At 51.4% G+C, this 16,418-nt stretch overlaps 1 protein-coding gene across 1 annotated transcript in view; it reads right to left on the bottom strand.

The window, feature by feature from the left end:
* Positions 1 to 16,418, bottom strand: part of GFRA2 (GDNF family receptor alpha 2) — a 90,912-nt gene that overhangs the window by 41,685 nt on the left and 32,809 nt on the right. Inside the window, exon 4 of the mRNA XM_024747761.1 lies at positions 11,169 to 11,523. Coding sequence (XP_024603529.1) covers positions 11,169 to 11,523 — 355 coding nt within the window. The remainder of the gene's footprint in view (positions 1 to 11,168; positions 11,524 to 16,418) is intronic.

The following is a 16,418-nucleotide window of genomic DNA, read 5'->3' on the forward strand; positions in this document are numbered from 1 at the left end:
CCGGCCACCAAGCCAGAGACTGCAGTGTCCGCCTGGACTCCTCCCCCCTCCCTCACTGTCCATGTTCAGCAAGTCCCTGGGAACCGACCTCTGAAGGTCTCAGACCCAGCCCCTCCCCACCCCCCCTCTGCCTCAGCCTCCTTATCTCAGGCCCCATCACAGTGGGTCCCCAGCAGGCCCCCCGGTCTCCAGCCACTCCCTCCTCTGACCCATTGTACGCACAGTGGCCAGAGGGATCTTTCTAAAGCACTAACTACTGTGTCACTCTATTGCCTAAAACACTTCATGGCTCCCATTGTCTTCTGGAGAAAATCAGACTCCTTGGCAAAATGCACAAAGGTTTTAGGAGCTGATTCACCCTTGCCTGGCCCCCCGTTTCAAGACACACATTCCCCCTGCGAGGACCAGAAGGGCTGCCTGCTAGAACAGGCCTGCCTACTCCTCCTTCAAGCTCGGCTCAGATACCTCCTCCAAGCCACCTTGCCCGACAGCCCCTGCCAGCCTCGGGGGCCAGCCCTCCCCCTCCCAGCCGGCACAGCCTGGGGGCTGCTTGGGCAGGCCGGCAGTTTATCTCAGCATCCGGGCTGCCGAGCACCTGGAAATGGAGCTCCAAGGAAGTCCTGGGGAATGGGGGACCAAGCTTCCATGTGGGCGTAACCATCCTGATTTTGACAAGGAGCACAGAGGCTGCGTGACGTTAAAGAACCAGGCTGAGGTCTCAGAACTGCCTACGCAAGGATCTGAAGCCGGGGCTGCGACTCAAGCCCCTCTGAAGAACATTCCGGGGAATCTTTTCTTGAGCACGTCGCAGTGCGCAGAGACCACCCCCAGCCCACCAAAGGCTGAGTGATGGAGAACTCGCACACTCAGGAGGACTCCTGTTGGACCAGCGCAATGCATCTTGGGCCAGGCAGGGTCTGAGCAGCTCTCCCCAAATTTCCCTCTCGCTCTGTTTGAGGATCTTACTGTTCCTTGGTGCTTAATTCAATGTCCTGGTTCTACTCTAGGTGGAAGGACGCCCATGGTGCTCCGCTATGCTTACCCACCTCAGAGACCCCTGGGATAACAGAGGCATGTGCAGGTCTCCGAGCATTCCAAGAGAGCCCCCAAAAGGGCCCTGAGGAGGACAGCTGGCCCCAGAATACCAGGCTAATGCTACTTAAGAAGAAACAGGGCAGGATTCCTCACCCCTGTGGGTACCGCCCCGGGAGGTCAAAGACCACGTCCTGGCTGGCTACAGGAGAGGTCACATCCCACAGCCAGCACGGAGAGGAGGTCCAGTGCAGGGAGCCTGGGGGCACCTCTCAGGCACTGCTCAGCCTGTTCTAGGAATCTCCTCAATGAAGAAGGCTGAAAAAGCAAGGGTCCTCCTGGCAGCCCCAGAGCCTTCTTCTCTGAGAGGGCGGGCCAGCTAGGTTGCTCAGAAGAGCCCAGAGCTTAGAGAAAGGTCTCTTCCCACATTGTAAAGAGTCTTTCGGCCATGGCTGGAGAAACTGAGTCTGCAGTATCCATATCGTGGTCCCTGAGAGCCCAGGGAGGACATGGGAGGAGGGGATGCTGAGGTCCTAATCCCACTGCAGGGTATGCACTAGCATCCAAGACCCTCAGGCACGTGTGGCCCACGCTACGGGCTGTCCCCAGGCTGCACGGCCTCAGGATCCAGACTGACCCTGGCCGAGGCTGTGCTCCCAGGACCTGCAGAGTGCCATGACGGAGCCCCTGGGTGGCCCATGCTGGCAGGACCCCCAGCCCACACTTCCCAAAGCCAAGCCAGTGTTGAGTTTTCCTCAGCTATCTCTCCACTGAAGGGACAGATGAGCAACTTCCCCACACTGGATGGGTTCCCTTTCCATGAGGATATTTCCCAGGAAGTTCTGACCAACCAACTTACAAACACTTCTTTAGCTCTGATCGGGTTTCTTTTTTTTTTTTTCGGGTCACCAACGCCTTCCACTTTCCCAAATCCAACAGTTACCTGGTGTCTTTACCTTTCCAGACCTCTCAACAGCGTCGGGCACAGCTGTCCAAGCCTTCTTTTTCAAAAATCTTCTTTGACTCCTGGGGCGCCATAACAACACCCCCAAACCCTTACCGGGCATTTACAGGGGAGCCAGGCACATTCTCAGGGCCTCCTCTCATGCTGGCCTCTCCCTAGGAGAACCTACTTATTCCCCTGGCCTTAACCACCATAAATATGTTAATGACCCCCAGAATTTATAACTCCAGTCAAGCTCCAGATAGGAATGTCTCAAAGGCATCTCAGAATTAACATGCCTAGAATGGAACTCCTGATTTATCTCCCCCTCCAAGCCTTCATCATCTCAGGAAGTGGCACCATTGCCCACCAAGTGGCTCAAGCCAGAAGTCTGTGAGCTCTCCTCGAGTTCCTCTGTCTCCCTCGCTGCTACATCAAGGTAGATCATGTCCATCTCCAAAATATCTCAAATTTACTCACTTATCTCACTCCACACGGCCAATCCCCTGGCCTGGGCTGCCGTCATCTCTGATCTAGTATACTAAAATAACCTCCTCCCTGGTCTCTCCGAGGTCATTCTTGCCTTCTCCCTTAATTCTCCACCCGGTAGCCAGAGTCATCTTTTTATGTCACAACTTCGATAATGTCACTAGCTGGCTTCTAAGTGTACGCAGAAGAAATCCAAACTCCTTGCCCCGGGCCACACGGTCCCGTGTGACCTGGCTCTGCCTGCATGTCTCTCCCGAGTCCCCTCTGCTCCAGCCACGCCAGCCCCGTCAATGCCAACGCCAATGCCAAGCTCCTCTCCTCCCCCCGACTCTTGCACATGCTACTGCCTCTGAGTGAGATGTTCTTTCTTCTACCTGGCTTACTTCCGGCTCCTCGTTCTCCAGGTCTCAGTTTAAATGTCATCTCCTCAGGTACGCTTTTCCTGACTGCTCTGCCCAAAGAGGTCCTCCCTCCTTCCCCCGTTATACTCTCTTTCTACATCCTGCTCATGTCAAAGATGTTAACCATGTACTTGTCTGTTTGCTTGATTACTGTCTACCTCCCCCATCAGACTATAAGATCCAAGGGGGCAAGGACCATTTCTACTGTGTTCTCCAGTAAGTATTTATATCCAGTGTCTAGCACAGTGTCTGGTACACGATAAGTATCCGTTAAATAAGTTAATCAACATTATACATATATATGGCAGTACATACACATATTATATACATATAAGAATATTAAAAACAGAGACCTAGTTGGGAAGATAAAGTATCAAAGGAAAGCCACATGGTTAGTGCCACAGGAAGGATGCAGATGAGTTCTAGAAAGCAACATTGGAAGGAGAGGCTAAGAAAGGGCTCAGGGAGATGAGAACCAAGCAGGCTTTGTTACAAACTGAATGTGTCCCCCTACTCCAAATTGATATGTTGAAACCCCATCCCCCAATGCAATAGTATTTGGAGGTGGAGTCTTTGAGAAGTAATTAGGTCATGAGGGTAGAGCCCCCGTGATGGGATTCGTGCCCTCATGAAAAGAGGAAGGGACACCCAATCCCTCTTGGCACGCATACAACAAGGAAGCCACGTGAGGAAATTACCCCAAAGAGGGCCCTTGCTGAGAACCCAACCATGCTGGCACCCTGATCTTGGACTACCAGCCTCCAGAATTGTGAGAATAACATGTTTGTTGGTTAAGCCCTCTGGTCTATGGTATCTTGTCAAAGCAGCTCCAGGGGACACAGACAGTAGCAAAGAGAAAGCCCAGGTCACTGAATGGAAGCAGAAATAATCAGGAAGCCTGGTGAACGAAGTAACATCTGGGTAGCTGAGAGCACACCCCGCCCTGTGTGAGCAAAAACACACCCAACCCTGACCAACTTGTACTCTGATTCTCTCTGCATAAGCAGCATCCCCACGATGGGTCATTCCTCCTTCCAATCAGCCAGGGATGGAGTGGGTTCTCACACAGAACTCCACCAGTGGGAGCCTTGGCTAGGCAAGGGTGCACCTCATCTCTCTGGGGTGTGAGCTTTATGGAGCCCAGGTGCCCAGAGAGCAGCCCGGGTGATAAAAGGTAAAGGCACTCTACCCAGCCGTGCTGACCTCCCTGTAGCAGCCAGAGCAGAAAGCCGTATAAACCCTATCTTGCAAACTAACTATCTAGGTTGCAGCTTCTCTCTGTGTTTATTCTCCCAGAGCTTTTAGTAATGTTCAACATTCCAGCCTTGTGTCAATTTGCCACAGGAAATTCCAAGAGGAAAAATCTAGGCACCCTTGGCACAGAGTTCAAGGGTAAACAGGGCCTCTACTGAGGCTAGTAGCAGAAGCCAACATGGGATCCTCAAGGGGAAGATGGGTCTCAGGGTCTCTGGCAGGGTCGAGGATCCCATGTCCCTCCCCACAGAGTCTCCCCCCACTGCAACCTGGTTAAGTCTTCTTCAGGAGGATGTGACTTCTTTACCCCATGGCACTCCTGGGCACAGCTCTGCTCTGAAGACAGATAGGCCTGCTGGGTTCTGAGCTCTGTTCGAGGCCAGACGGGCCCCTGAACAAAGTTCATCTGTCTGTGGCTCATCTCCCCCAAGAAATAGCTGCTCTCTGAGCCACCAGAGTGACCCAGAGAAGGCCTGGTAGGGAGCAGAGCAGAACTGGGATTTCAAGAGAACTTGAATGGAAATGCTATCATCTGGTTCATTGTGTGGTTCCATTCCCATTGCAGAGGCAATCACCACAGTGTCCAGTCACTGGACTGTGAGTCCCCTGAGGGCAAGGGCCTCTGCCTACTTCATTAACTCTCTAATCTCAACACGAGGCCTGGCCCACAGTGGATAATCAACAAACAGTGGCCAAATGAATAAAGGAATGGCCCCAAGACCCCCATTCCTCCTGCTACTGGTGAACCACTGCTCCCAGGAATGACTAGCTGGGTTCTAGCGGGGCACCCATTCTGCCCCTTCCATGCCAGTGGCAGACATCACTAATCAATCACAGCTCTCTTTGCTATTGAGCCAGGAGGCAGATTCACAATCCTTCAGACAGCCAATCCAAGTTGGCCATCTAGAGATGGCAGAGATTCTTAAGTTTGGGGAGGTCAAAGAATCCTTCAAGAATCTAATGAAAGCAACGAGTTTTTCTCTTTAGAATATACACGCAAAACTTTACATCTGATTTCGAGATATTCAAGATCCGCTCCTTTAAAAGAAGTAAAGGCATGGAAGCCCCAAGCCTGTACTCAAATAATCATTTGTTGCCATTTAGAGAAAATCTGCTGAAAACATCAGCCAACAGATTCCAGAGCCCAAAAGAAGCTGAGGGACAGCCCCCAGGAGCCAAGAATCAAACCCAGCCCTGTCCACCCACACTGCCTACAGACACCAGACACGCACCAAGCTAGGCAAGGGTGGGGAGGGGGCTTGCTGAAGGGATGCCTCCCCGCTCCCTGCAGACAGTTGCCTTCCCAGCAATCCTCTCCGACAAGGACAGTGTCCATGGCACAAAGGAGCCCAGGCAGCCAGGGCAGTCCCAGGCTGGAATCTATTTACGCACATCCTCGGCACCCAAAGGTTAACATACAGCCCGAGATATGGCATAGGGCCAGCACCGAGTTATTTATATCCTCTTGGCCGACCAAGAGGAACAGGGCATTTTAGCGGGCCTCTCCAAATGAGGCCTGGAGGGACACAGTTTACAATACAACACAATCATCACACACACACACACACACACACAATCTGGACCATCCTTGCAATGAGTGGAAGCTGAGAAAGTATAAACCAAAAGATTACGTTTAAAAAAGAAGTAGGTCATGGCTCACTGCGGGGCTGGGGTACGAGAAATTAGCCAAATTCCATGGAACCATTCCAAGAGATTCTCCAGGCTTTCCAGACTCCATATCAGAAGGCTTTTAAAGGAAAAGCTTCTCCTGGTCCTAAATCCACAGCCCTAAAGGCCCGTGGGATGTGAACCAGACAAAGGCAGAAGGCAGGGCATGGGCTCCCGGAGTGCAACTTCGAGAAGAATCGGACCCACGGCTTGAGCAGGAAGCTTCCACGCTCAGAGGTTCCCTGCCTTGGTCACTGACCCCAAACTGATCCTGGTCCAAAGAGCAGGAAGAGGGTTCGGAAATGCTCCCAATACCCACAAGCACCCCCCAAAAATACCCTTCAAACCCCTCTGCAAACCCCTCTGCTTTGTGCTTAGTAACATTCGTAAGACAGCACAGCAGAGCCTGGTAAATATCACACGGGGCTGTACAAGGCCTGCCGCTAGGTGCACTGCACAGCACGTCAATGGGCTTGCTTTAATGTAGTGCTGTGTGGCGGGAGTCTGGCAGAGCTGTCCCCCAAGGAGTCCTGGGCCAAGATTCATTCGGGGAGAAGCCTGGGCATAGCCGGGCCAACTCCCCAAGCTGAAGGGCAAGGGGGCCAGGCAGGCCCAGTGAGGTGCAAACTGGGCACTATAGCCCTGGAGCGTGGAGCGTGTTCTAGGAGATGCCTGCAGATAAGGGCCTCATTCCCAAAGAGTCAGCCCAGAGAGGCTCTCCCGTGACCCCCATCAAGGCCAGCTCCATCCACTAAAGTATCCAGGACAGGAAGACTTGGGGGGTCCCCCATTCCTGCTCCAAACACCATGGCACTGGGTCGTCCCATTTTCACAGACAAGATTTCCACCTGTGGTGGCCACCCTGGTAGGCAGAAACCTGGAGGAAACCAAGGCCAGGAGGGAAGGGAGAGCGCCCCTTCCTGGGCGTAGTGGAGAACTGCCTGTTCTCCAGAGGCCCCCTCCCCAGCCACCCATCACCTCCCGGGCTCCTCCATAGACCACAGAGACAGGGTCCAGGCGTCAGTAAGTCAAGCCCGCAAGAGCATGGAAGGAAGTCGGCTCCTCTCCATCAAAGCTGCCCTTCCACATCATCTACCTTGACGAGGGATCTCTGGTCATTTCCTCTTGTAGCAAGAGCTCACCTCTCTAGGAATATGACCTCAAGTGGACGCGCAGGGGAAGAAGGCAGATGGGAAAGCTGCTTGTGATAGACTCAGATTCAAAGACCGGGAAGGGTCCTTGGAAAATGGGGAGCATCCTTGTTTGATCAGTGAAGAAGCAGCCCGGGCACGCAGAATGAAATGATCCATCCAGGATCACGCGGAAGACCAGGGGCAGGATGAACACAGAAGGCAGGTCTTGCAGCTGCGGGGTTACCATGGCAAACACCTCCACCCACCTCCCACTCTGCATCACAGGCAGAGCTTCCCAAGGACACTTGGCCACACTGTAACAAACCCCCAGGTCCTGCCAGACTCACCCTACACTCGGGTTCTGCCCTCACCCCTCGTCTTCCCACTTGCAGGACCATACTTTAAATCTGCATGGGGATGGGAGCTGGGTGGGATGGGAGTTGGGGGAGATGCATTAGAGGAACACCCTGGTTCTAGACCAGGAGCTCAGCCGGCCACATCCAGGATCACCTGGAACTTCCTATGCGAGACCCAACTCAATAATCCAGACACAGCACTGTCCTTGAGTCCCATGGTTGCTGTTATTTTTTTTTTTTTAAGATTTTTTTTGGTGTGGACCAATTTTAAAGACTTTATTGAATTTGTTACAATATTGCTTCTGTTTTATGTTTTGGTTTTTTTGGCCGCTAGGCATGTGGGATCTTAGCTCCCCAACCAGGGATCAAACCCGCACCCCCTGCATTAGAAGGTGAAGTCTTAACCACTGGACCACCAGGGAAGTCCCACTGTTGTTTAAATTTATATCAGGATGCATGGCACTCACAGGCTTGGCTCGGTGCCTCTCAGAAAACTGTCAGCCCTTAGGTCCTGGGACGCCTCATTCTTGACGCTCCCAATACTTAGTTTTGTTTAAACACCTCTGGTTCTACCACATGAAGCTTCTGCCCCAGCACTCCTGTTCCTAACTCCCCCCATCTCCAAACAAACAAAAACCCCTCTGGCTCTTTGAACAGACACAGATGTTCTACAGGCCACCAAAGCCACCCTGCTCCACGCTCTCCAATCTCTTTAGGAGCTGCACATGTTGTCCTCCCTTAAAACACCACTAATAAAGGGTGTTCACAAGGCTGCTCTGCTCAGGACCCCTGCAGAGACGTCCACCTGAGGTTTGAAGCCGGGCAGTGGTGCACCTGGCCTTGGTCCTGACACCCTGGCTTGTGGTCACTGAGCCTGGACTCAGGCTGGTCCTCCAGCCCCTACAGTCCCTCGTCCATCCTGTCACCCCACATACACCGTTTGTTGTGCAGCCTGACCAGGTCAGTTCAGCATTTAGGACAAGGAGAAATGCATTTCCATCCAAGAATCAATAGGCTCCTTCCGTCACATTTGGGGAGTAACATGGCCCATCCCGTCTTGGCTTTCTCTCAGCTCTCGGGAAGCTGAGCCCCAGCCCGACAGACTCCTGACTTCCTTTTGTGGGCCCTCAGTTTCTAATATTTTTTTGCCTTTTTCTTTTGGCTGCGTTGGGACTTCACTGCTGCATTCAGGCTTTCTCTAGTTGCGGCGAGTGGGGGCCACTCTTCGTTGCGGTGCACGGGCTTCTCATTGCAGTGGCTTATCTTTGTCGCGGAGCACGGGCTCTAGGCAAGCAGGCTTCAATAGTTGCAGCTTGCGGGCTCAGTAGTTGCGGCACGTGGGCTCAGTAGTTGTGGCACGCGGGCTCTAGAGCGCAGGCTCAGTAGTTGTGGCGCACGGGCTTAGCTGCTCCACGGCATGTGGGATCTTCCCGGACTAGGGCTCGAACCCGTGTCCCTGGCAGACGGATTCTTAACCACGGCGCCACCAGGGAAGTCCCTCGGTTTCTACTTTTAACCATCCTCTTGTAGTGTGCATATTTTATTTGAAATCGCTCCCATTGTTTTTGTAAGCAATAAGGTATATTTCTTTAAGTAAGCAAAAGAGAAAAGCCCACTTTCTTCAGGCTTTCCCAGCCCTGCAGGGATCAGCCCTTCTCCGAACTCCAGCTCATTTTTCAAACCAAGGTAGTGCCTCCTCTTCAGCCACACAGGCCCTGAGCTCCCTTCCCTCTGCAGCCCCATCCTCCAATCCTCGCCACAACCCCCAACCCCATTTCTCCACTCCAACCTCTTTACTGAGCTCCAGGCCCACAGGTCCAAATGCCCCAGACATTGCAACGGGGGTGGCAATGGTCCCCCCCGCACCACCATCTCAGATGCTGCGCACCCCCAGTGCTGAATGATCCATCGCCCCAGAATTATTCACCCGGTAAACATGGTGGCCACCATTCATGTATCCATTCAAGTAATGTTCATGGAGCGCTCGCCATGCGTCAGGCTCTATGTGCAGGACCAAGTGCGGAGTAAACAAAACAGAAATGCCTCTCCCTCCAGGGAACTTTCAACCAGTCCCCAGTCCTGTCAAGTCTACTTACCAATCATCTCTGAACTGATACACTTCTCCCCATGCCCACAGCCACTATCTTAGTCCAAGCCAGTGTGCTACACTGGGAGGAAAGCACTGGAGATTGGATCCAGCTCTCAAATGCATGAGCTGTGTGACCTTGGGCAATTTACTTTCTACGACCCTGATCATTTGACAGATAAAGACGATAACAGTACCTACCTCGTAGCCTTGTTGCAAGGATTAATGAGATAAACCATATAATAGACCAGTGTCTGGGGTACAGTAAGCAATCCCTGTCTCCCTAGCAGCCTCACCTCTGGCCTTCCCACCCCGTGGCCCACACTCCACGTGCACCCACCACCTGCAGGTGCCCATAACCACAGGCTCTCTCCTACCCTCCAGCCTTTGCATATTCTTTCCCCATATACAAATAACACAACAAATAATTCTGTGCAAAAGATGTTTCTCCCTCATCCATATATCCATCTAACAGCTGCCCACCAACAACATGTGGCCCCATTACATGTTCCTTTTATTTGCATGCCAGACTCATCCCCTGGCTTTCTCCTTCTCATGTTCCGAGGTTCAGCTCCAGGCCCCGTCCTCTGGAGCCCCAGGTCGAGGCAGATGCCCTTCTCCTGTGCACCCTCCTCTGGGAGCCCACAGCCCTCAGCCCACTGCATTGGGATCCCAGCTCCCCCTGTCTGTCTCCCTTCTGGGTGCTCCTTGGAGAGCATCGTGTTCACCTCTGCGTGCCTGAGCCTCAGAACCATGCACTGGATGCAAGAGAGGTTCAATAAACGGTTAATAACAAACGAGAAAAACGGAAGAATCACAGAGGCAAATTTCAACTCACTGTAACAAAACAAACCTTCCAAGTAATTAGACACTTATTAAGCAATTCCTTTATGCCAAACTCTGCACTAAGCTTTAACACACATGTCATCTAATCCTCACAATAATGCTCTGTCTTGGGCATGTTTATTCCCATTCCATGGGTGAAGGGATGGACACTCAGGACATTTAAAAAGCCTGCTCCAAATCACACAGCTAGTAAGTGGAAAAGTCAGGATTCAAACCCAGGACCGTCAGAGTCCCCATGCTCCACCCAGCACTAGACGAGCTCAGCTGTCAGTGTGGAAGGAGCTGCCTCTGGGATGTGCAAGAGCCCTTCCATGACGGCCACAGAACCTCACTGGGATAATGGGTGGGCTTCCTTTAGAAGTGGACCTAAAGTCACTGAAGGTCCCTTCTTACTCCAGGCTCTAGGGTCTATGATGTTAAATTAGGAGCTCCTAGGGTGGTTCATCTTGGTTTCCCCCATGGTGCTTAGCCTGAAGCTGGGCACACAGCAGGCAAATGATAAACCTGTGCTGAATAAATGAATGGACAGATGAATGAACGGATGAATAGATGGATGGATGAATAGATGGATGGATGAATGGATGGATGGATGGATGGATGGATGGATGGATGGATGGATGGATGAGTGGATGGATGGATGGATGGACGGATGAATGGATGGATGAACGGATGGATGAATGGATGGAGGGATGAATGGATGGATGAATGGATGGACGGATGAATGGATGGATGAATGGATGGATGGATGGATGGATGGACGGATGGATGGATGGATGGATGGATGGACGGATGGATGAAGGAAGGAAGGGAAGGACGAATGAATGAATGAATGACAATTTGTTTTGCACATGTCCGAGCCACCCTCTCTTCTGGGCTCCAGATCCTAATCCAGCGAACTCGGGAATGTCGAGCAGGCAGAGCACCCCAGCCGACTCCCCTCAGAGCTGCAGCGGCCCCTACCTGCAGAGGTGGTCCATCCGGCACAGGCTGCGGAGGTCCAAGCAGTTGGGCTTCTCCTTGTCCTCGTAGGAGCAGCTGGGCAGGATGGTCTGGCGGCGGCGCTCGGCGCACGCCGGGTCCTGGCAGGAGCAGAAGAGCATGCGGTAGGTATACTCGCCGGGCACGCGGTCAAAGAACTGGCGCAGGGCCTTGTGGCACTTGCGGCGGTTGCAGCGCTCAGTGGGCGAGATCTCGCGGTTGCAGATGGAGATGTAGGAGGAGCGCAGCTTCTTGCAGTTGTCGTTCAGGTTGCAGGCTTTGGCGGCATCCAGGCAGTGGTTGCTCTTGGCGCTGACTGCCGGGTCTGCCCCTGTCCCTGGAGGGAAGGAAGGAGGCAGTCAGCCAATGCTGGGGACACCCCCCAGGGTCACTGTGCTCTTGGACTCGGCTTGCTCATCTGTGAGATGGGGATCACTTAGCAGCCCTCCCGCCTAAGGCTGTGATGAAGATCAAGTGAGTTAATATGCGGGTCCACTGAGCAAGCTGTACGTACGGTGCGCTTTTAGGATGACAGCTATTAAACCAAAGTCTCATTTAAAACTTATTTCAAAAACAGTATGAAGATTCCTTTAAAAAGCTAAAAATAGAGCTACCAAATGATCCAACTATCCCACTCCTGGGCATATAACCAGAGAAGACGAAAACTCTAATTTGAAAAGATACATGCACCCTAATGTTCATAGCAGCGCTATTTACAATAGCCAAGACATGGAAACAACCTAAGTGTCCATCAACAGATGAATGGATAAAGAAGATGTGGTACATATATACAATGGAATACTACTCAGCCATAAAAAAGAATGAAATAATGCCATTTGCAGCAACATGGATGGACCTACAGATTATCATACTAAGTGATGAAAGTCAGAGGAAGACAAATATTATATGATATCACTTATATGTGGAATCTAAAAAAGAATACAAATGAATCTGTACACAAAACAGAAACAGACTCACAGACACAGAAGACAAACAAGACCAGAGGGAAAAGGGGAGGCAGAGGGATAAATTAGGGGTATGGGATTAACAGACACAAACTACTATACATAAAATAGATAAGCAACAAGGATTTACTATATAGCACAGGGAACTATATTCAGTATCTTGTAATAACCTATAATGGAAAAGAATCTGAAAAAATATATCTGTGTATATAACTGAATCACTTTGCTGTACACCTGAAACATTGTGAATCAACTATACTTTGATTTTAAAAAAAATTATCACAAGATGAAAAAGCAAGCAACTAGGCGTTCGTGGCCCTGTTCACAAAAGTGGGAAATGGGGAAACAAAGGGACTGGCTCAAGAGCACACAACTGGATGGCCGTTGATGCAAGATGTGTCCCCGGGTCCCTGGGCACCCAAGGTCACACATGTGAGCAGGGCTTCCGGTCAGGGAGCACTGCTGGCCCTTAGGAAGTTCCCACTATGGGATCTTCAGCAGCCAGGGTACCAACAGCACCATAGCCACCATCCTCACCCCCACCACTGTGACCACTGAAACTGTCCCCACACATTTCAAAAGACCCCATGGGGTGGGACTGCTACTGCAGACACTTAGTGCAGCCGGGACCACTGAAAGCAAGCGCTGGGCTGGGAGCCCGGCAGTGTGAGGAAGAGGCTGAAGGCCAGCCTCAGGCTCTAGCAGGGCTGAGCCCTTAATCAAGCAAAGCGCAGATGAGCTGGAGGCTGGGACCTTGGCATCAGAGCCGTGGCTGTGAGCTTCATGCCACTGCCTGTGGAGCAAAACACCTCGGTGATCCCGGGAACTGTCAGGTTCCTTCTGTGGTGTCTGCCCCAACCCCCAAGTCTCAGCTGTTCTGAGGGGAACAAGTGGCACAGGGACCCCCCCCCCAGCCACCAGCCTACTCCCACCTGCAGAGCACCTCTTGTCCATCCTGATGACAGACAGAGTAGGGAGGCAGGAATTCAGTCTGTACAGACCCCTCACCCGCCACCCTATGACATTCTGGTGAGAGCTGGATGGGAGATCTTCTAGCACACTGGCAGCAAACCAGAGCAGGAGCCCAGATCTGGCCAGCACCGTGGTATACCAGGGAGAGCCACCAGCTTAGGTCCTAGGATGGATGCGCCATGGTCTCTCATTCATTCCTCATCCACCCAACAAATGCTTTTCAGTATTTCTTGAGCACTACCCTAGCCACGTGAGGCCCTGCCCCACAGAGGGTGGGAAAGAGTAGGGTGTGGCCACATCTACCCTCCCATGACACTTCCAGCACAGGTCCCAGTGTTCCGATCACCTGGTCATTAATGATCTATCAAGTCCCACCTCTGCACAGCCCTCTCCCTGCCAGGTGCTGGAATGGACCCGTACATGTAAGAGGAGCTCCTTCTCAAAGACCTCACAAATCTAGCTAGGAAACGAAGAGGCAGAACAGCAGAATGATTAAGACTGGGCATCCTAAAACTGAGGCATCTGCATCGATTACTCATCCTGCTGCTTATCAGCTGTGTGGCCTTGGGCAAGTGGCTGGACCTTCCTTCGCCTCAGTCTCCCTGTCTGGAAAATACTACCTACTTCATAGCGCTGCTGTGAGTATGAATGAGCTCATTTTTCTCTCTCTCTCCCTCGTCTACTAGATCATCCCCATCTGCTATTACAGTGCCCGTCTTTAAGGGAAAAACAGAACTTCTCATGACCACACGCCCACTGCTAAGCTACCACCCTATCTTTCTGCTCCTCTTTAAAGCAAAACCCCTCAAACGAGTCATCTATACCAGTAGTCACTTTCTCCCCTCCCGCTCTCTCCTGGACCCACAGCAGCCTGGCATTTGCCTCCTTCCTTGGCAGTGATCAGAGACCCTGGGGGTTCCTCCTCCCCTGCCCATCGGCACACTGGACACAACTGGTGGCTCCCTCAGCCTCCCTTTTCTCACAGCCTTCCTGCTGCCTCCCTGTGCTCTCCCTCCAGGCCTGCTTCGCTGGTTCCATCTTCTCCACCAGGGCTCAGCCCCCTTTCCTCTATATGCACCCACTCCCCAGGGCCCTCCACTCATGCATGGCCTTACACACCATCAATACGCTGTCAACTCCCAAATTTATATCCCCAGCCAGGGCAGGGACCTCCACTCTGAACCCCAGACTCATATGTCCAGCTGCCTGCCCATCAACTCTACCCGAAAGGCTATCACCCGCATCTCAAACCACACCCCATGTTCCCCCAAGGCTGCCCCCAACCCCGGGTCTTCCTCATCCCTCTGAAAACAACTCCAGCCTTCCAGTAGCTCAGGCCAAAATTCTTGGCCCTCCCTTGACTGCTCTCTTATCCACAGCAGAAAGACCTAGAAGAACATACCCAGAATCCAGCCACTCTCACCACCACCACCATCCCCACCTCGGTCCAAACCACTGTCACTGTGTACTGGTAAAGGTCTCCTTCCCAGTCTCCCTGCTCTGTCCTTTTGCCTCCCACCCCACAGCAATCTTCTCTCATCACAGCTGGAGTGAACCTTCTAGAACCTAAGGCAGAGATAATGCTCCTGGGCCCCAAAGCTTCCAGTGGCTTCCCCATCTCATTCAGAGGCCTTGGCAGGGTCCACAAGGCTCTAAATGTGTGCTGTCCAATATGGCAGCCAATACCTCATGTGGCCATTGAACTTGAAATGGAGCTAGCCCGAAAAGAGGTGTGCACAACAGATTTTGAAATCTTAATGAGAAAAAATAATAATGTAAAGCATTTCATTTCAAACAATGTTTTACCTGATTACATGTTGAAGTGATAATATTTTGGATATATTGTGTTAAACAAAAGTATTTATTAATTTAACTTGCTTCTTTTTAACTTTTTTAATGTACCTATCAGAAATTTTAGAATTGGTGGGAGGGATAAATTGAGAGACTGGTATTGACCTATACACACTACTATATATAAAATAGATAACTAATAAGGACCTACTGTGTAGCACAGGGAACTCTGCTCAGTAGTCTCTAATGACTGATATGGGACAAGAATCTAAAAAAGAGTATGAGATTAGTTCAAGATGGAGGAGTAGAAGGACGTGCACTCACTCCCTCTTGCGAGAGCACCGGAATCACAACTAACTGCTGAACAATCATTGACAGGAAGGAAGACGCTGGAACTCACCAGAAAAGATACCCCACATCCAAAGACAAAAGAGAAGCCACAATGAGATGGTAGGAGGGGCGCAATCACAATCAAATCAAATCCCATAACTGCTGGGTGGGTGACTCACAAACTGGAGAACACTTATGCCACAGAAGTCCAGCCACTGGAGTGAAGGTTCTGAGCCCCATGTTAGGCTTCCCAACCTGGGGGTCCGGCAATGGGAGGAGGAATTCCTAGAAAATCAGACTTTGAAGGCTAATGGGATTTGGTTGCAGGACTCTGACAGGACTGGGGCAAACAGAGACTCCGCTCTTGGAGGGCACACACAAAGTAGTGTGTGCACTGGGACCCAGGGGAAGGAGCAGTGACCCCATAGGAGACTGAACCAGACCTACCTGCTAGTGTTGGAGGGTCTCCTGCAGAGGCAGGCGGTGGCTGTGTTTCACCGTAAGGACAAGGACACTGGCAGCAGAAAGTCTCGGAAGTACTCCTTGGCAGGAGCTCTCCCAGAGTCCGCCATTAGCCCCACCAAAGAGCCTGGGTAGGCTCCAGTGTTGGGTTGCCTCAGGCCAAACAACCAACAGGGAGGGAACCCAGCCCCAACCATCAGCAGACAAGCAGATTAAAGTTTTACTGAGCTCTGCCCGCCAGAGCAACACCTAGCTCTACCCACCACCAGTCACTCCCATCAGGAAACTTGCACAAACCTCTTAGATAGCCTCACCCACCAGAGGGAAGACAGCAGAAACAAGAAGAACTACAATCCTGCAGCCTGTGGAACAAAAATCACATTTACAGAAAGATAGACAAGATGAAAAGGCAGAGGACTATGTACCTCTGGCCAAGGAACAAGATGAAGGAACAAGATAAAGGAACAAGATAAAAGGAGGAACAAGATAAAACCCCAGAAAAACAACTAAATGAAGCAGAGATAGGCAACCTTCCAGAAAAAGAATTCAGAATAATGGTAGTGAAGATGATCCAGGACCTCAGAAAAAGAATGGAGGCAAAGATCGAGAAGATGCAAGAAATGTTTAACAAAGATCTAGAAGAATTAAAGAACAAACAAACAGAGATGAACAATACAATAACTGAAATGAAAAATACACTAGAAGGAATCAA

The sequence above is a fragment of the Neophocaena asiaeorientalis genome, unplaced genomic scaffold, assembly GCF_003031525.2.
Source record: "Neophocaena asiaeorientalis asiaeorientalis breed wild unplaced genomic scaffold, Neophocaena_asiaeorientalis_V1.1 scaffold429, whole genome shotgun sequence".
Taxonomy (NCBI): domain Eukaryota; kingdom Metazoa; phylum Chordata; class Mammalia; order Artiodactyla; family Phocoenidae; genus Neophocaena; species Neophocaena asiaeorientalis.